The following is a 19848-nucleotide window of genomic DNA, read 5'->3' on the forward strand; positions in this document are numbered from 1 at the left end:
TTCATTACATTAGTTATTACAAACACTTTAATATACAATAAATAAAAAACTTTGTATTTTCCATTCATATCCATGGTGTTGGCAATTTCTCCTACATCTTTAATTTGAAGATAATTTTTCTTTTTTTAACATTAATGTTTAATTAATGTTTTCATTTTGTATTATTTGTCACTATTATAAATTTAGAACAATTCTGATTTTTTATACATATCTTTTGTATAAATACATAGATATACCTTGGATACAGTTGATAAGTTTAAATATGTAGCTGTGTAACATAAAAATAAAAGACGTATGCTTCATATTCGTATTTGAAGAAATTGAAGGTTTTTCCGAGTAAGTGTCATATTTTAAGTTTTATTTTACTTTCTCTTACAATTTAACAAATTTATCCATCGATTGTTACATTAATATAGCATGTATTTCAGTTTCGAGATCTATAAAAATTAAACAAAAAAAAAAGATAATTTCGATACAAAACTGGAGAAATCGTTCGACGCGATTTGATAGCGATACCGTTTCTTCAGTGAATAAACGAGAGGAAAGGGATCATTGTTCTTGAATCTACTATAGCTGTGTAAAGACCTTGTGTTTTTCAGCGAAGCAACGGTGTTGTATCGAAGGTAAAATAATGAAGGTAAAATATTGGTTAAATTTTTAATGTATATACTTGCAACTTTCTTTAACATTGAAGAATCATCTGTTCACGTAGAATGTATTTAATAAAAACAAAATGTTAGATAAATTTAATTGCATTTCAAAAATAGACAAATATTTAAAAATACGATTTAATTAATTTAGAAGCGGAGACCGTGTACGTGGAATACATCTCGTTCTCCAAGGAATTCACAGACACCTCCTCGCGCCCGCGAGCTCGATAATTGTCCTGTTAAAACCAAAAGTTTTCATGATTTGAAACGTTTGAAAAGAGGTAGCTCAAAATTACAAAAAAAAAGCGCAGAATACAGGGAGTCTTCGTTGAAGAGAGATACGTTCAGCTCATTGGAATCTTTGTTCGATCTGAAAAAACCTCTAAATTTACCCGACATATGCTCTTTAGCAATCGAGTATCATCAAGAGGGTCACGCGCTACCTTTTAAATCAAGAAATTCCAAGCATTCTAAAACCCTTGTAGAATCTTTATTTCTGCAACAAGTGGATCTTGAACCACACATTCTTGACCGGGTGTGATTTTGGTATTATTTGTATTCAAATTATGCAACAGTTAATAAGTAACTCCTTAGTATATTCATTAGTATTTGAAAATGAAAATGGATAGATTGTTGTAAGCTAATTTAAAATAATTTGAGTAGACTTACGAAATCGATGATTATAACGATAAATCGGAGGAGATTAAACAAAAATCAAATTTTGAACCACTAAAATTAGAAGAAATCGAAAATTCGGATCAAGCAGGAAGCGATCCACAGAAAAAGTATAAAATTATTTAGTTCTCGAGAACATTTTGTTAACGTTGAATTATCTTATAATAAATTTATTCAATTATGAAGCATGGCCGAAGAAGAAAACGTTGACGAAGCTCTTCAAGATGAAGCGGAAGAATCAAAAGAAGAAGAAGAACCGATAGAAGAAGAAGAACCACAAAAGGAAGAGGAAGAAGGAACAGGATCTGTAGCAAAATCGGTATCAAGACCGGTATCAAGAATTGATACGGAAGAACTGCCTCCACCGTATCCGCTTCCTCCCGGTCTCGGTGAAGGTATGATATCGTAAATTCAAGAAAAGGTAGAAAAAATGCAATAAGATAATAAAAAAAATGTATAAAGTATAATCAATTTATGCATTGTTTAGGTGTGCCAATTAAACCTGGTGGACGACATGAATCGATATTGAGTTCATCTCCGTTGACTGATAGCGTTGTACTGTTGGAAATGAAGAAGGCCGATGAACGTTGCGTCGTTCTTGCAAGAGAAATTGATCAGCTAAAGGAAGAAATAGCTGCTCTTACAACTGTAATAGTTCTGGAAATAATAAGCTAATGAAATTTGAAATTTGAAACATCGAATATCGAGATTTAAGAAGGATTGCTTTGTATTATAGAAAAAAGATTTAACCGATGAAGATACGTTAATAATACATGAGAAGCAAGACGAAGTGATGAAAAAACTGGCAGAATTTGAGCAGATAACGCGGAAAATACAACGAGTACTAGGTGTGTCCGATATCTCGAGTACTACTTTTGCTAGGATGTTCAATATGCAACCCATTATGAGACCCACCGCCGTAAGTATTCTTTATTGATCATCGAAGCAAGTAGCGCGGTGAAGTGTATAGGAAAAATAATTTCTAGATCATTACCGAAGAAGAAGAACTTGAAATAGCAAAGGAGAAAATAGATATGGTAGACGAAAAGACAGACATAGAGATAGAAAAGCTTAGAGAACGCTTCGACTTACCTCAAATAGAATATCCAGAAGATAGGTATGTTATATCATTTATTTTTTTTTTTTAGAATACATTTTTAAAATTTGTATTATTGTTTAACTAGGCTTCCAAGAGTGATTGTTTGCGGAACTACGGAGGATGAAATTCCAAAGATTGTTGTGGCAGATAGTAAAAAGAAAGGAAAAGATAGATGTCTTCAAAATTTAACTGGAAAGTTAACAGAATCGTTAACTATGCAGGAAAAATTGGTATTGGAAAATGCACAGCTTGAAGGTGGCAAGTAAGTTTTATGAAACAACTTCATTTTACACAGCTATGAATTTCATAAATTATCTGTCGTTTCTCGACATAAAAAAAAAATAGAAAATCGATAAAAAAAATGTGAAAACTAATCAGTCTCCTTAACGACGATTGCATAGATTGTCGCTAATAGAAGCATGTTGACATAAACCATGTGATCTTGTCTTTGTTAGAAAAATTAACTTACTGACGTGTTAGATACAAATTGGAAGAAGCATTGCTAGAAAAGGATACCGCCGTTGAAAGTCTTCAGAGGAAGGTATGCGGGTTGCAGGCTGAAATGAGAATAGTTGTGAAGGAAAATGTGGAATTGACACGTCAATTAGCTTGCTTGAATCAGCGAATCACTAGTCCTTGTTGTTACACACCTTGTTGCCCAGGTGGAATTTCGTCCGAAGTGTCAAGTCCGTCTCCTCTACGTTCGATTTCGTACACCACTACGTTACAGCAAGACGACGATTATTGTCGGTGCAAGTGTTGTCTTCAACCTCAAATCGCCGATACTTTGTCACCAATCGCAAATACTGTATGCGGTTTGTATCCCAATGACAAAGTCTTTAAGATTTTCTTTTGTATAATTTTTTTTTTAATTTAATATTAAAAATAAAATTTAAAATGTGTTTCAGTGAGGCCGAATCATACATATTTACCTAGCGGAGGTGAGCTATGTCTATTATAATAAAAGAAAGTACTTTGTGTATTGAAAATTAATAAATATTATTATTTTAGATTCACCGAGACTCGCGGGTGGTGCGTCAATAACAGGAGCTTGCATTACAAGTGATTCTTCTTCGCAAGTCGATATGTGTTGTCGAAGTCCTGCCGCGGTTAAAACACTGTGTACAGGACCACCACCTCCTCCAAGAGGATCTTGCCCCGCAGAAATAGAAAACAAACTTGCGGCCTATGGGAACAGTACCAAACAGCTAGTACATCTTCGAAATATGCTACAAGTTTGGTTCAATTTCTATGTTTATTTATTTGTATATTTTATAGGAACAACAATTGGGTACCATGGAATGCGAAGTACGTAATATGCAGATAGAGCTTGCTAATGTTCAACGAGAACGTCAACAATTGGAGCAACAACGCAAGTTGCTGAAATGTACTGGCCCTTGTGCGCCTTGTGGTTGTTGTCCTTCTCCATCTTTGGGCATGCAGCAGCCACCAAGCGCGACTCCTTACGTACCGTGTTCGGCTCCAATTACACAATCGCCTTCTATACCTCTTCCTAAGGTATCTATTCAATATTTCGATTAACTTGATTGTAAAGATTGGTAAACGTTCAAAGATAAAATGTAACATGCCGATAAAATTGTTGAAATGTCACAAATAATTTTCCACGAAATAAATATATTTTCCGAAAATTTTCAGATATTTTATTTTTATTAAGTGTGATATATTACATAACATATAAGATCGTTTTTCGTCGTACGTAGATACCACCTGCTCCTTCTGCAACCTGTACTGGTCCTTGCATAAACGCTCCTATGGTAAGATTGAACTTCAGAAAAAGATTTAACATGAACTAAAGCAGCTATTTAAAAAAAGGGCGCTAGCACGTGTCCTCAGCAACAGTTACGTGACCTACGCGAACAATATGCACGTCTTCAAGATGATTACAAAAACAAATTATGCGAGGTTTCGTGTTTAAGAACAGATGCTGACAAGTTGAAACAACAAACGCGTGAATCTATCGAAGAGAAAGAAAAGTTGGAAATTAAACTCGTAGACACTCAAGAACGATTGAAGACAATGGAAGCTGAGAAAGAAAAATACGAAGGTGATTATTTGGAATGTTTTTCAATTTCAATGTTTTATATTATAACAATATAATTAATTTAAAACTAGGTTTTAAGGAACAGATGGTTGAGCAAGAGCAAACTTTGATCGTTTTCAAGCAACGTTTCCGAGAAGCCCAAGATGAACTTGAAGAATTACGATCCTTGATTCAAGATCAAGCCGCTCAGTTGGAGGACTATCGAAACAAATATTTACAGGTTCTTTTTTACGATATTTCCTTTAAACACGTTGTTATAGGTAAATATAAAAGTAGTTGTGTAAAAACAGGCACAACAACAAGTGGAAGAACAACGGCGACAACTTGATCTAATGGAAATGGATAACGCACGGATGAATGAAAATGTCACCTTGGAAATAGGAAGAGTGAAAGTACGTAAATATTTACGTGTACATGATTATCTTGATACATTTTACTATCTTTCGAATAGAATCAGTTCCAAGAGAAACTCGCAGAACTTGCGCCGTTGCCGGATATTCTAAAACAAACGCAAGTGAAACTACAGGAAGCGCAACAGATGCGTTTGGTTGCAGAACGCAACTGCGAGGATCTTTCACGGGAAGTTATAGGTTGCAAAGATAAAATTCAAACATTGCAAAATCAATTGGACGTTTTGCGTAGCGAATATCAAGCACTACAGGTTAATGTTTCCACATTTTTCTATTAGTTCTGGTCTTGTAAAACACGGTACGTTTGTAAACAATATATATATTCAGGATGAAAGAGGTCACGGTTCGGGACGGTTCGATGAATTAGAAAGGAGAAATACTGAACTACGACATGAGAATGAACGTATGAAAAATACGCTTGCAAGATTTGAAGAGCACGAAGCACAATTGCAGAAACGCATCGATGAAAAAATGCACGAGGTTACACAGTTGACAGCAATGCTTGAACAGGTATTATTATTTATTATATTATATTATTATATTATTGTATATTTCATTGGAAAATGTATAGTAATTCTAATAAATATTAAAGATTCGAGAAGATTCTGCGAGACAAGTAGCAAGAACGAAAGAAAGATGTGAAACTGTAAGGAGATCGATGCAAAGCCAAATTGCGGAAATGGAACGACAATTGGCTCAGTGCAGAGCTACCGCAAGAGCTGCACAGAAAGATAGAGATGAAGTAATTTATCGTTCAAAAAGCTGACATTCCTTTCTAGACATTAATTTAACTTATCTATTGCTTTATTCCTTTTAGATAAGACAGAAAATGCAGGGTCAAATAAACAACTTAAACGAGGCGTTTGAACAAGCTCAAGGTCGGATAAGATCACTACAAGGACACGTAAATTATTTGAAAACATCTTACACTAATATCTTTAAGGGACAAGGAGAGATGCCGCCCGGTGTTTTGCCTGGAGAGGCTGGGACAGGATTCGATTCCTGCGACTGCAATTATTAATAGGAAATTAATATATTATCTATATCAATATTTTATTGATATAGAAGTGGAAATCGTCGCACTGACTTGTTTAAATTACATGTGAAGTATCTGTTTTCATTTCTAGAATGTAAAAAAATTGTCTAGTTTGTATTCGTAAATATATTACAAAATAGTAAAAATTTATACAATGTAAGACTGATGAAATTCACTTGTTGTTACATTAATCAATGTCGCAAAAATTGAATCATTATAGTATGAATGACATCTGTTACAATGTAGCAGTTTTTTTATTTATGTATTTTATTGTAATAAATTGTTCACGTAACCCTTATATGCAATGAAGTAGAAGAGGTAAATAAGAATTTTTGATGACAGTGCAAATCGATTTAAAGAAATTAAAATAGTGATCTGTACAAGGAAAAAGCACTTATTTAGTATTATATAAGTTTCATTAGTTCATATCCACAGAATGAAGCATATTGAGCATATCTAGGATTGCGTCCGAACGCGATCTTACTCTTTCCATTTCCAATCGAAATTCTTCAAGTTGAGATTCAATTCTACGTGCATATGCATGGCAACACCTGTAAGTAAAAGTAATAACGTATTCCATGTATGTATCATGTTTTTATGATAGTGTACAATATAGTTACCTGTCATTGCATTGCGTAGAAGTGGAACATGTAGGCCCGAGTGTAGGAGAAGAAATCTTAATTTGTGGAGGACCATTTGCCACAGAAGGTGTTCCTTTTCGAAATCCACTTTTACTTAAACTAACAGTACTATTATTACGGCAATCTCCACATCCCTTTAAAAGATCCATAAGAATTCCTCTTACTCTTTTACCACTTAATCTTCGTTGTCTCGTCTGTACATAAAGAAACAAACGTTACATGAACATAAAGTTCTTGATAAATTTGTTAAGATTATATTTATGCTTTTATTATCTTACTTCAGGCGTTTCATTAGATCGTCTAATTGGAATTAGAGCCTCTTCTTCATCATCATGTGAAGGGCTGTGATTACATATATGTTTGTCAGAATGCTCATGAATATTTATATTGTCCAAAGATGATTTACATGTATACGAAATATCTCTAACAGGATTGCAGTATTTCGAGCCTGGACTGTTATCCACTACATTTTGAAGTGAACATCGACACGCATGATATTTGCAAGTTACTTTGCTCATTTCGGTAGTGGCGTCCATATAGTTTTCGTGTAAATGATTTTTCGAATCTGGGGTAAATGTATTTTTACATGAATCCCTCCGAATTCCATTACTGTGAAACTTATCTTTACAATGCTTAAGACTAACATCATGCTTTTGTGTCTCATGATATAAACCACAACTACATCCTTTATCTGTGACTCCAATATGATGTGTATAACAGGAATGTAATTTTTCTTGTGAACTTGATGCATCTTTACATGTTGGCCATTCTTGATGATATTTTGAAGAATTACAGTTTTCACAAGAAGGAACACAAATATTTGGGCTGAGAGAATTACTCATATGTCTTTTGTCACTTACATCTTCTATTGATGAAGACGCCTTTATTGAATTTAATGATAAAGAATGACAACATTGAGGAATATTGGACCTACTGAATTTATTTGGAACTTTCTGCTTTTTATTAGTTGAACACACAAGCGGACTTCCGTTAAATCTCGTTTGTGATGTATTCTGCCAAGTCTGACACATCCTCTGTTCAGTTGATTTTACACAGACTTCCATATCATCTTCGTTATCGCTTGTAGATTCATGACCTACCTCTTTACCCCAAACACTAATCGTTCCATTTATTTCAGACATTCTTACTTCAAGATTACCCAATAAATATGGACCACATTCTTGAATGCGATTTTTTTCATTATCTAATCCATCTTTTATAGGTTCTTCTGCTTGAATTAAGAAACTTCTATTTTTGCTATTTTCATCTTCCCTGTATATGAAACATTTTACACTGTCCTCATGATCATCTGTCTGTTGTATCTTATTTTCTGCAGATATAGAACCATTAATATCTTTATTGACCGATGTATCTTCTATTTGTTCTGGTTTTGACGTTGTATGTTCCTCAGAATATTTAAATTCTACATCAGTTGTATCAGTACTATTTTTTCTTTCAGATTCTACAGTTGTATGAGGTATTTTGAAAGGTTGAACAGAAGTAGATGTATCAAGCATTTCTGTAGCTTTTCTTTTTTTGGAACTTGATGCATGAATTGGAGAATTGTATTCTATATTTGATATCTGATCTGTGGAATTTTCATTTAATCGTTTCTTGATATTTCTTACTAAAGGACTTTCAACTTTTGTCTTTCCTTGGGTTATATTTGAAAGTGTTTGCAAAATTCGAGATGAAGTAATAAATGTTCGAGATAATGGATGTGCTATTTTTCTTGGAGTATTCCCATCAGTGAGTATAATACTATCATCAGAATTAAGAATTGGTGTCAAATCAGGGAGCTTAATGGATATAGCTGGGCTATAAGCACTATCTGCCCATTGATCAGTAGAACTTGCTGTAGATGCAACACTACTAGTAGATATTTTATTGTTTGTTTCTCCTGAAGTTACAGTATCTTGATTAGAAGTAGATTCTGAAACTGTTTCAGTTTGTACAGATGCAGTTTTCATTTCACATGTTTTATTCTGACCCTCATACTTTGCTAAAGATTTTTTTAGATTATCCAATTCTTGTTTCATTTTTATATTTTCTGCCAATACTTTTTGGTAGGCATCTCGTAAATTAATAAATTGTGCGTCTTTCTCATTGAGTTGAGTTTTCAACTCAATTATTTCAGTGTTCTCGGCATTTATTCTATCAGTTGCATTAATTTTTGTAAAATTTAAGTTTTCTGGTTCATCTTGTATTATGCGGATACTTTTAACGTTTGCGATTTTTAAAGGACAGTTAATATTGTTATCAATTTCTCGTGAACTAATCATTTCTGCTTCATTATATATTTCTGTTTCGTTCATTTTTTCTTGTCTTTGTTCAGGTAATTCTTCTCCTTGTTCTATATTAGAGGCACTATGCATGTATTCTTCATAGCTTAACGTACGTAAATTAATAAATGTGGGCGTTGTCTGATGTCCATTAATTAGAGAAGGTTGATTTATGCTACCAAATCTCATATTTCTATCTAAAGCATTTTGATATTCGATATGACGGATATTGACATCTACTGAACCATTTCGTTTTTCTAATTTATCATCGGAATTCTGCACTCGTTTCTCATTTGGTATATCATTGTATTCAGTGTCCTTTCGAATATGTTTATAATCATTTTCAATAATTCTGTTGGAGGTTTTATTATTTTCTCCATTTTCTAATATTTGTGCTGTATTGTATATTAAATTATCATTTTCAGCTTCATCACGTTGTAAATTCTGAATAGCTTTCTCAGCATAATCTTTTATGGTTTTATTAACTCTTGCTTTCAATTGCTCAGTGTCATTGTCTATAAGCAAAAAGTAAAAGTTATAGTTTACATTGATTACGTATTTGCCTTAGAACTTGGTTATTCATTCACATACAAGAATGTCACAAACAATATTTGACTGTATCATAGCATTTAGGCCAATGCTCACTGGAGAGTATGGGATATTATTGGAAAGCTTATGAGTGGCAGAGCCCAACAAGGATGGTCACATCTTCTGAAAATGCTCCATTCAGAAAATATAGATAATATCGCTGCTAAAATTCAAGAAAGATCGTGCCGCACACGATTGATGGGTACATTCGTTGTGACAAACAATCGTCTATCGTACATGTTACAGTGCTTCATGGCGGTTAGATTTCGGTCGTCTCTCGACGACCGTTTGCATTTGTACCGGGTCTACACATTTTAATCTATATTTTTCGAATGGGATGTATGCAGTAGCCATGACCAGTCTTGTCGGACTTCCATGCTTATAAGCTTTCATGGTGAACGATATTCTAGTGTTTTTTTCTCTAAATACCATAATGCAGCCCAGTACTTTATTGAATTCTGTAAAAACATTTCAGATCATAACAACTATAATAGACATCGAATATATTTTCCTAATATGAATATTTCAATTCAAATATAATTCGATAAACATATTTCTTACTTTCATTGCTTGCATGATTTTTATTCATCATAAATTCTTGCTCTTTAATACGCTTTTCCATAGATCTTCTAGTTTGTTCTTTTATACCTTTTATGTACTGTTTCACTTTACTTTCCACGTGTTGATACTTAACTGACATCATTTGCTTTTTTTGTGCAATAGAATATGGCATTGGATTTTGCTGCATACCTAAATAATTATGTCTGAAAATGTTCATACTATGTCTTTTTTTATTATGTGACGAATGAACATTGTTTTTTGAAATGCTTAAATCTTGTAATGATAAACTCCTCTCTTTATGGTGTTGCTTTAATCTTTTGTTTAAGACAAAATCATCAGATACTCTATCAAAGCACTCCAGATCATATTCTGTCTCAATATCTTCATCGTCGTCATTATGTAGTCTCAAAAGGTTTCCTTCATCATCATCATCATCATCTTCTTCCTCCTCCTCATCTATCATTGCATTTTCACGATCATTTTCAAGATCCATTTCATCCATATCTGCATACATACATATATACACATTGTGAAAACATATACACAATGTAGAAAAACGAGGTTTTATTATTTACTTACCTTCGCTATCTGCATATTCATCTTCCTCTTCATCGTTGTATGGATGGTTACTTTCTTCATCATTGTATGGATGATTACTCTCTTCACCAGAAGACAGTACATAGATACTGCCGCCTCCTTGATCATCACTAGGATAAGGACTTCGACTGTGGTCTTCCTCTATTGGGATTCTGTCCGCTTGTTTTGTATTACTGATATCTGAATCTTCGCGTTTCGATGGAGTAGACACACTGATATACGTTGGCATTTCTTCATCCTCCAACATTGGTTGTTCTGTTTCATTGTTTAACATGCTTGTTTCACATTTCGATTGTTCTTTATTGTGATTTTCTGCATGCATTTCTGACTCCGTTTCATTCGAAGTACGTTCATTTCTTTGCGACATTGTGCAAGTTGATACTGAACACAGAAAACGTATTACAATTATATAAAATTATACAAGGACAAAATGTTTAAAATAATGTGAACGGATATTGGATTTGCGCCACTTTGTTTTTTAGATATTTAACGCCTGCGATTGCACTTTTCCGACGACCGCCATTACAGCTGCCGCTGATCGCACCTGCACTTCAGTCCATCTGTACATTCTACATTTTTATCAAATGCACACCATTTATTCCATATTCGTTTAACAATAATTACATTTTTAAATATTATTTTCAACTAACAAACTTTATTTCTTTATCAATTGGTATTAATCATGTATAACACAACCTTCACCATGCAATTAAACTCATAATTATTAAGGCTAATGACCCACGAATACACAGGAGTGTACTTTGTATAACATTTAAGAGGCACCTGCTCTACATTCTGCTTTTTACATTACGTTTGGCATAAATTTTATTTCTTGTGAATACTTGTTATTGATATTACTGATATTAATATACATATTCATAACAAGCGAATATTTTTATATCAATGGTTTCTTTCGATTTCTCGATACATAATATTATAAGATTAACAATTGCGAAGATTTGTAGAAGAACTTTTGTAAATTGTAAAATATCGATGAAGAGATGAAACTATTACAATGTATAACTGTTTTTTAAATCAAATTTTGAATTCGGAAATTTCTATTTTGCAACATGCATACACTACTGATCAGTTGAATAGAAGGAACGTGGAACGGAGTTGTAATGTCGTTTAAGTTGTTTCTATGCGCAGTGAACGATATTTTGTTTGTAATTATATAATAATAATTAATAATATTGTAAGGCGGCATAATTTTACGAAAAATAAAAAAAAACATGTCTATCGAAAGTAGCAGCATTCCCGTGACCATTGAATTCGGGTAATATCGAATCGATACTTAACCTAACTCTTCTTGCGATCGTAACAATATACATGTATGTATATCGAATTATTGAATAATTTCAGAGGTGGGGCAGAATTACTTTTCGACAAAAAGAAAAAGCACTCTGTGAACTTACCTGGAAACGAATGTAAGTTCTATAAAATTTCTCCCAGTGTAAAATATTAATTCGTGATGTGAAATTTTATAGGGACTATACAAAAGTTACTCTTCTGGATAAAAGATAACCTTCTAAAAGAACGACCGGAACTTTTTATGCAAGGAGACACCGTGTAAGTTATTAAATCATATCATATTTTTACGTTAACTGTAGAACCATTTCAAGTAACCGTTTAAAATGTTTCACGAATTGATACTCCGGCACTCGTGTTGTACCTCGTACTTACTACAAACACAATACGTTATTATTGTATTAATTCGCACTTGCCAATTCTATGATATATAAGATCAACATGGCACCTTACGAGTTTCGCAGTTTTAATCGAGAGGGCAGCACAGTTCACATTAATGGAGTTACAACTACAGAGATAGCTCATTCATTCATACATGTAAACATTTTTGCGTTCTAGATATATACAAATAGTACATGTACACGTTTATTTTATGCACTATTTTATGTTCATAGGCGACCAGGAATTTTGGTACTTGTAAATGACACCGATTGGGAATTATTGGTAAGCATAAAATTATTCGCATCCTACATAAAAAAGTTGTTCTCAATAACATTTAAAATTAGTAGTGCATTACTGATACCAGCTATAATTCCCAGACACTTTCACGTGTTACGTGCATGTACACGATTTTTCAATTTCTCTTTTTTATTTTCCTCCTATTTACACGAGAAACTATAAAAGGTAGTCCTGTGGGATGGCAATAACGCGTTAATCGTAATCGAGATGGGGTAAGGCACCTGTTTCTGAACAATTGATAAACGTCTAGCGAGAGTATTCCATCGTGGAACATTTTGCGAGACGCATAATCGACCTACTGTGAGGTGGTTGGTTTGGACTGTAACTGGAGGATGGAAAGTAAGAGAGAAAAGATGAAAGGGCGCAAATGATCTTGAAGGCTTGCCACACCCACGGCAGAATTATCATTTTAAATTTGTAAATGTACAAAACTCGACCGCTATTAGACTCCGCTTCCTTAAGCGCGTTCGAGGAAAGAAAGAAGCCTCGAGAAGCGAGCTATGGAGGAGTCGGAGAGCAGACGCGGAAAGGATGATGGTTTCAGCCATTATTATGATAATACCGACGTTTCTCGAGGTTTCGTATGCTTCGATCGTACTGCTATTCCTTGTTCTGTCTTCTTTTCGCTCCATTTTTGCGGTACTTGCATTTATGTCGTTGCATTTTTATCGTCTTGATATACGTTTCGTCTTACATTTTTATCTTATTAAAAAAACAAATTACAAGAAGTAAATTACAATTTTATTAGAAGAAACGAAGAAGTTAATATCGATAACGGTAATTTTATGAAAATTTTCAGGGAGAGAACAATTACAAGATAAATTCAGGCGACACGATATTGTTTATATCCACCTTACACGGAGGGTAGGACGCATTTTTACGCAAGAAGACAAGACGGCGACCCACGAAGAGGAAATCAAAGATGGTGGTGCGCGACTTGATTCGATCGCTGCGGGGAAAATGATAATTTCGCAGGACACTTGTTTGTGTGAAGTACGCGCACACGTGCACACTGTCAGAGAATAAAATGCTCATTCGCACGACGTACGTTTGAGATGTTCCACGTAACGACTATGATATTACGGCTGACACGTTGGCCGTTTTCCAAGAAACCTCGTATTATTGCCCCTTTTCTACCTTACCAATCTTTTCTCGCTTCATAGCCAATGGGCCATATCCTGTTCTCCGTTTCCACTAGGGGAGACGCGACTTGTCTATTTCGGTACTTAACCCTTACCATTCTCGTGCTGGTATACAGCTATGCCCGCATTGCTTCGTAATTAATATTGGAGAAGATCGAATGAGAAAATAGAAAGAAATTATTGATTCTTGTCTTCATAGAATTTCCTTCTTGGCGACTTTGATAAAAAAAAAGAAGAAAAAAGAAAGGAAGAAAAACGAAGAGAAAAGAAAAGAGGAATTAGCTTCCGGTAACTGCGTAGGAAAATTAGTTTCGATACAGGAGCGGAGATTATGCGCGTGCGTCGTGATCAGTTCACATCGAGAGTTAGTTGTTGGTCCCTGGTAGCTCTATTAAAAGTAACGATCGTGTTCCAACTTGATACAAAGAAGGGAGAAAGATAAATAGAGAAGGAGTAAGAAAGAGATCTTTTCATGGAAAAAATGAGGAAACTTGGGTGAACTTCCTCTTCTGTATAATTAATTACCGGTGGTAGTAGTTCTTTACGGTACACGATAAAGATCGTATCGAAGGTTTTTCAACTTGCCCGACCGAGTGAAGTTAATCAAGCCTGCTACTCGCTGCCACGATGTCTGCGATTCCCCTTTTGCTCATCGATCGACCGTGCTCCCAGCATCGTGCCCTGCGTTCCGTTTAATATGATCCGCGAGGGCAGCGACGCGTTTCTGAACTAGATTTCCGCGATATCGTGGTCAGTCAGCCGTTGATGGAGGTCGATAGACGAGTCGCTTCATCATATAATAAACTAACGAGAAACAATGCCGCCAATTAATCACGGGCCCGCATTGCGCGGTGAAATTCGACGAAAACGGTTTAACGAGCATCGCTCCTCCGGTTGGGGAGCAATCGATGTTGCGGCTTGAAAATTTCGAGCCAGTCAGACGTTAATTGTAGGTGAGAAAGTTCGTCGACTTTCGATGAGTCACGTATCTGCTTTTCATATATATCAGAAGGGAAGAACCTTTGTACATAATATTTGTATAAAATAACAAAAGACTCTTACAAACTCCAACGAATTTGTCTAATGTATTTTCAATAAATCAGAAATTTAAACGTATTTTGTTAGTTTATATTTCCAACTGATTTTTAACTCGCTAATTTGCTTCTCATTTTTCTTTCGTTTTTTTTTTTTTGCCATAATGTTAGCGTAAGTGCATTCGTGTGTCGTCTGTGCCACTACGTATCTGTATTTTGCACACCAATACAATGCATTTTCAGGCATGGAGATGCGTAACCCATGCCCCCTGTGAAACCAAGTGTCTCGATTGCTAATGGTTCGGCAGGGTTGGATGGTCCAGTGATTAATTGTGTCAGCCCTGATTACGTTACAGAGGATGCAGATCCACTATATTATATACGATCGTGCATGCGTGTACCTCGCGGCCAGTCCGTAACACGTGCGTCGAACGCACTTGTGCGTGTTAGGTGGCTGTCGGAGGAGTAGCAACGTGACCGCCTAACTGGTAGAAACGCGTCTGGTTGACGTTCGATGACGTTGCTAATACGCAATTCTGTATCACCCATGAAATGGTAAATCATGTTAAATGTGATATATATATCGATACAATTCTAAATATAAAATACCGAAGCATAAAATTAGAAGAACACGCGCAATAAAGAAAAGACAAAGAGAATCCTGGTCCTGTATGTTAATATAATTCTATATCGTTTAACATCCTACGTCGATTGATTTATATCCAATTAAACATTTCGCCTGAAATTTACATCTAAATTTGAATAGATGTGTTGAGCATTGCTGAATATCGATGTAATTTATTAATTGATGTTCCAATTAATCTCAGTATTTCAGCTCGTAAATATTCAACTCGATAACGTCGTGGCCGCATAAATAATTCTCCAAGAGTGGAACTATTTCTCGGTAACAATTCGCTGTGCTGTGGCAGGCAGCATTACCTTAACGAGTTCCAAGTCTTAAAAAAGACGGTAACTGGACTAAAAGAAGTAATTATAGGCGGAACGGAAGGCTCAACGTCGATTCATTTGTGACTGGTCTCATTAGTGGCTTAATTTCCCGAGGGTCGGGGGATACTTGCCGCGAAATTTTCGGAATTTCTCGATGCCAGACGGTGGATTCGTATCTTTGTCCGGTCGAAGAAATTAGGCTGGAACATGAATCCCTTTGAAATTAGGTTCCCCGACTGAAGATATTCGCGAAGATGAAATCAAGCGAGTCGGTATCGTCGCGAATTAAAGTTTCGTGTTGCTCCGCTAACGGTCGTTTCACTTTGAAAACGCGCGTATAATTTCTGTTATCTGTCCGTGCCGTGGTGCCACGAAATATAAAATAATAAAGGCAACGCGAAGCGACTAAGAACTTCGGCTATTACAATGAAACAGTTGCGCGCAAACGCGTTTTCAACTTTTAACGGCTCACCCTCGTTTCTTTTGTGCCCTCCTCGGTTTCGGTTCGCGAGCCTCTTCTGCTGCTCATTTCCTTTCCCTATCGCGAATTTACTTCTCCCGCCGGCGATCGTATTCAATTGTATTCGGAAAGGGAATCAGCCAGAAAGAGAGGATAAAAAATAATTGCCTAGGAGTATCCGTATTGGTCTGTAACGAGATTCAGATACTCGATAACTTTTAACTTTTTCCCCTTTCTGCTTCCTTTTTCTTCTATTCATACGTGTATGTATATAGTATGTGTATACTGGATGTCTCGATAGTTGCTTGGTAATAAACAAATTATTATCTTCAGCGTCAATTATTATTATCACGATTAACGGTTAATTATCATCGACTACACGGAGCTACGAAATCGAGAAACGTCGCACAGTTTAACTTATAATTGCGACTGAATCCTTCGAATAGCTCTTAATAGGTCGTTTTTTACCTTTTTTTATCTATCTATCTTTTAGAATACGTTGCATAAATTTGGCAGGGATCTGTTGAGACACTCTATATGTGTATATACGTACATATGCCTACACATTCTTTTCTCTTGTTGGAAATTACTAAGTGCTTAGCCGGATAATTACATTCAGCCAGTTCTCAGGCAAGCACCATATTTATTTCAGTTTACCACCATCTCGCCATTAAGCTACTAATCCACTTAATTTCTTCCTAGCCCCGGCTAGGACGGTGGTGCTCTGCTTTTTGTATTTCGATGCTTCCACCGCGCGCAGGTACATCGCAATTAACTCCCGCGGCCGAAATAAAGCCCCGCGAAATCCTGTTTCTTTTTGCCAATGCGCGGAATAAAACGCATTGCCAAATAAGAACGTAACGCGTTGAACGTCGAGGACTGCGAGACGACTGCGCGATATTAAAGCACCTTTTTTTAAGCCGCCGTTGCGGCTCGTTAAAATGATTAATTTCGCTCTCTGATTATGTGGTTCGTGGGGGAAGGGGCGGGGGGAAAGCCACGTAACATCACCGTCGATGTCTCCCTTCACGGTGTATACGGTCCCTTCTACCGGTGTAATATTTCACCGAGTCTGATAATTTGCGCAACGGCGAATCCGTTATCGATTTCCCACGGCAAAGTGGCTGTAAGTAGTTCGTGGTCGTGCATGGTCGGACGTTTCCAGCGTTAGAGCCGAGAGAAGAGATTTTTGAAGGGTCGAGCCGCTTTAAAATTGCAAGCTCGCTGCCAGCCAAACGACGTTATCCAACGGCACGTAGCTACGTATTTCCCTTTCGACCGGTTCCAGCATAATCGAGCGCACAAGGAACATCGGCTACCGATCAGGGAACTATCGAATCGTTTCGCTCTTTCTCTCTCCTCATGGCGGAAACGGAGAAAATCTCGCGTGGATAACGTACCTGCCGTTCGCATTTGGCTCCCATGCCAAAATAATCTCAAGAGAACGAGCCGCATCGGCCTACACCGTTTTTTCACTTGGTCGGTCGCGCTTGCTTGGCCACCCCTCGATCGACGCTAGCGCAGCAGCCTTAGCTGTTGTAGTACTTTTCTTCGGCCAGATCTACTCCCTTCCCGTTCTCTCTTCCTCTCTCTCGCTGCTTTTCTTCGTGCCAATGTCTCCGAGACGCGCGCCATCAGCATAAAACGCGCAGTTTTATGAGCCGTAGCGAGTAGACGGTCTCGTGTTACATCTTCCTCAAATGATCCCTCTTGTTGCCTGCTCTACAATCGTCCCCGCGTTGTATTTCCCTGGCTTCATCGGTGGAGTTTTGGACGACGTGGTCGTTCTTGTCCGCAGCCCTCTTCCCATTCTCTGTATCTCTTTTGATACCCACGCCTTTACTCGTACACCACTGGCAAGTTTTCCCCCGAGCCAGCCGTTTTACCTCTTGGATCTTATCGCGCTTGCTCCAAGCGTGATCGTCCGATTACGAGTAATTTTAATTTCAATCGCCAGGCATTAAAGTTATAAAGCGGATCGCCGGAGTAAATAGCGAATCGTGGCTCGTATAAAATTGTCTCGCGGAGAAGCTACACCGGCGCAGGTTCATGTCACGCGTATTCATGAAACTGGGGTTTTATTACGCGGTTACACGGCCGTTCCAGGACAAAACGATAATCCCGCCGCGGGCTAATATAAAAATTATGCGTATGGTAATGATATCACGTCACGCGTGTATCCGCGCACTAAATCATGCTTCTATAGGGTTACTACTACAATATCACGGAGAATTATTTGACCAACAGCAGGTTTACGGGAGTCAGCTCCTGTCGTAAAATGGGATTTTGTCACATGACGCGTAAACTTGCCTTAATTCGACCTATAAAGAAAATCGTTTACGTCGAGCACAGCCAGCGAGTCTGTTTCCTTTTTGCTCGCGACCTGCTATGTTTCCTAGCCTCATACAAAGCAGGGAAGATAAGAAATTCGATAAGATCGCAATCTTCTGTCCTCGACGATTCTATCCACGGCTATTCGCTTTTAAAAGCGAATTCTTTTAAAAACGAACGCTATTAGGAATTAAGGAAGCCACTCGGCTCATTAAGGGCATTGTGTTTACCAAGGTTCGTTTGAGACTAAGGAAATAAGAGTTCGCCGGTGGTAATAACGATTCACCTGTGTGTACGGCCATCAGAAATCAGCCTGGCGCTCATTGGCGTGGAAGGAAAAATAGAATAGAACGTTTAAGAAGAACGAAGCAGGGAAGACGGGGAAGAAAGAAGAAAGAAGCAAAAGGAGAGAAGAGGAAGGAAATTCCTTCCCCCAATATCTTTCGATCTGCCGTCGAATGCACAACCGTGGCAAATTGGAAGGAATATATTCTTCCCCTCCTTGGAATCGGGCAGGATGAGAGGGAAAGCAGAGAGAAGAGAGGTGGACAGGGACGGGCGAAGGGAAGAGAGGCTGGATTGCACAATGCACGAGATTTCGTCCAGTCCATCGGGAGTCCCATCGCGTCCCCATAGGCAACTATTAAGGCGTGGGGTTCTCGGGGTAGGAGTCCTACAGGATAGCTGGATAGCTGGATGGTTGGATGGAAAGCTGAGAAGGGATGAGGAAGGTGGATAATTTGTCCGGCATCCACCTCCTCACCCTCTGCAGCTGTCTCCTTGTCCCGTTAGTTTCTCTTCCCAAGCTTTGGACTTCGTCTCGCCTCCGTAGCTAGCCAAAAGAACAGGAACAACTGCACGCCGCTGACCCGAATCCCAACGAGGTGTCCACGTCTATTTTACTTACCTACTCTATGGAACGCACGAACACTTGAAACTCGGACTGTCGTTTGCACGCTCTTGTCGGACCTCTATCGAGGGTTATAAGTTTGAAGAAATAGGTACTTCCGGGCGGCTATGTTTCACCGCGTAAAACAAATCCTCTTAGTTGGCAGGGGAAGGCAAATGCGCGGCGTTTACCAATGTGTCGTTTTAAAGCGCTTTCTAACAGAGGTTTATGGAGAAGACAGCGAGGTCCTCCGACGGTAAGGATACTCTACAAAGGTTTATGGAGAAGAGAATTAGGAGAAGAGGAATAGGAGCGAAAAACCAAGTTACGGCCAAAGCCATCAAGCTGACTTCTTACTTTGGTAATACCCTTCTAGTGGCTGCTTTCATATAACTGCGTCTCCTGCGTGGCTTCTGCACAGGGGTTTGTCCTTCGTTGCTACCGTGAAGGAGGATGG

The 19848-nt window shown here is 37.3% G+C and overlaps 3 protein-coding genes across 5 annotated transcripts; 2 read left to right on the forward strand and 1 right to left on the reverse strand.

The window, feature by feature from the left end:
* Nucleotides 1–93: 93 nt before the first annotated feature.
* LOC138184571 (myosin-11) lies at nucleotides 94–6993 on the forward strand. The gene is made up of 19 exons (XM_069122672.1): nucleotides 94–336; nucleotides 429–623; nucleotides 802–1435; nucleotides 1512–1720; nucleotides 1813–1973; nucleotides 2062–2244; nucleotides 2312–2442; nucleotides 2510–2686; nucleotides 2905–3239; nucleotides 3333–3365; nucleotides 3436–3635; nucleotides 3703–3942; nucleotides 4258–4489; nucleotides 4558–4706; nucleotides 4777–4878; nucleotides 4938–5147; nucleotides 5224–5406; nucleotides 5489–5638; nucleotides 5714–6993. Exons 4-19 carry the CDS (start codon nucleotides 1513–1515, stop codon nucleotides 5915–5917), a joined length of 2898 nt encoding a protein of 965 aa, XP_068978773.1. The 5' UTR covers nucleotides 94–336; nucleotides 429–623; nucleotides 802–1435; nucleotide 1512; the 3' UTR covers nucleotides 5918–6993.
* LOC138184513 (uncharacterized) lies at nucleotides 6351–12156 on the reverse strand. 3 transcript variants are annotated; one of them, XM_069122561.1, is made up of 6 exons: nucleotides 12017–12156; nucleotides 10584–10982; nucleotides 10005–10460; nucleotides 6852–9370; nucleotides 6553–6767; nucleotides 6351–6483 (listed from the first exon to the last, which is right to left on the reverse strand). In XM_069122561.1, exons 2-6 carry the CDS (start codon nucleotides 10966–10968, stop codon nucleotides 6351–6353), a joined length of 3708 nt encoding a protein of 1235 aa, XP_068978662.1. In that variant the 5' UTR covers nucleotides 10969–10982; nucleotides 12017–12156. The 3 variants fall into 3 exon arrangements, with proteins under 3 accessions (XP_068978662.1, XP_068978672.1, XP_068978651.1); XM_069122571.1 differs by having other exon boundaries at nucleotides 10194–10508; XM_069122550.1 differs by having other exon boundaries at nucleotides 10005–10508.
* On the forward strand, nucleotides 11697–13655 carry Urm1 (Ubiquitin-related modifier 1). The gene is made up of 5 exons (XM_069122660.1): nucleotides 11697–11877; nucleotides 11964–12028; nucleotides 12089–12170; nucleotides 12524–12572; nucleotides 13387–13655. The coding sequence occupies exons 1-5, from the start codon at nucleotides 11834–11836 to the stop codon at nucleotides 13453–13455; spliced, it is 309 nt and encodes a 102-aa protein (XP_068978761.1). The 5' UTR covers nucleotides 11697–11833; the 3' UTR covers nucleotides 13456–13655.
* Nucleotides 13656–19848: the final 6193 nt, after the last annotated feature.

The sequence above is a fragment of the Bombus flavifrons genome, chromosome 1 (assembly GCF_040668555.2).
Source record: "Bombus flavifrons isolate JBK064 chromosome 1, iyBomFlav1_principal, whole genome shotgun sequence".
NCBI lineage: Eukaryota > Metazoa > Arthropoda > Insecta > Hymenoptera > Apidae > Bombus > Bombus flavifrons.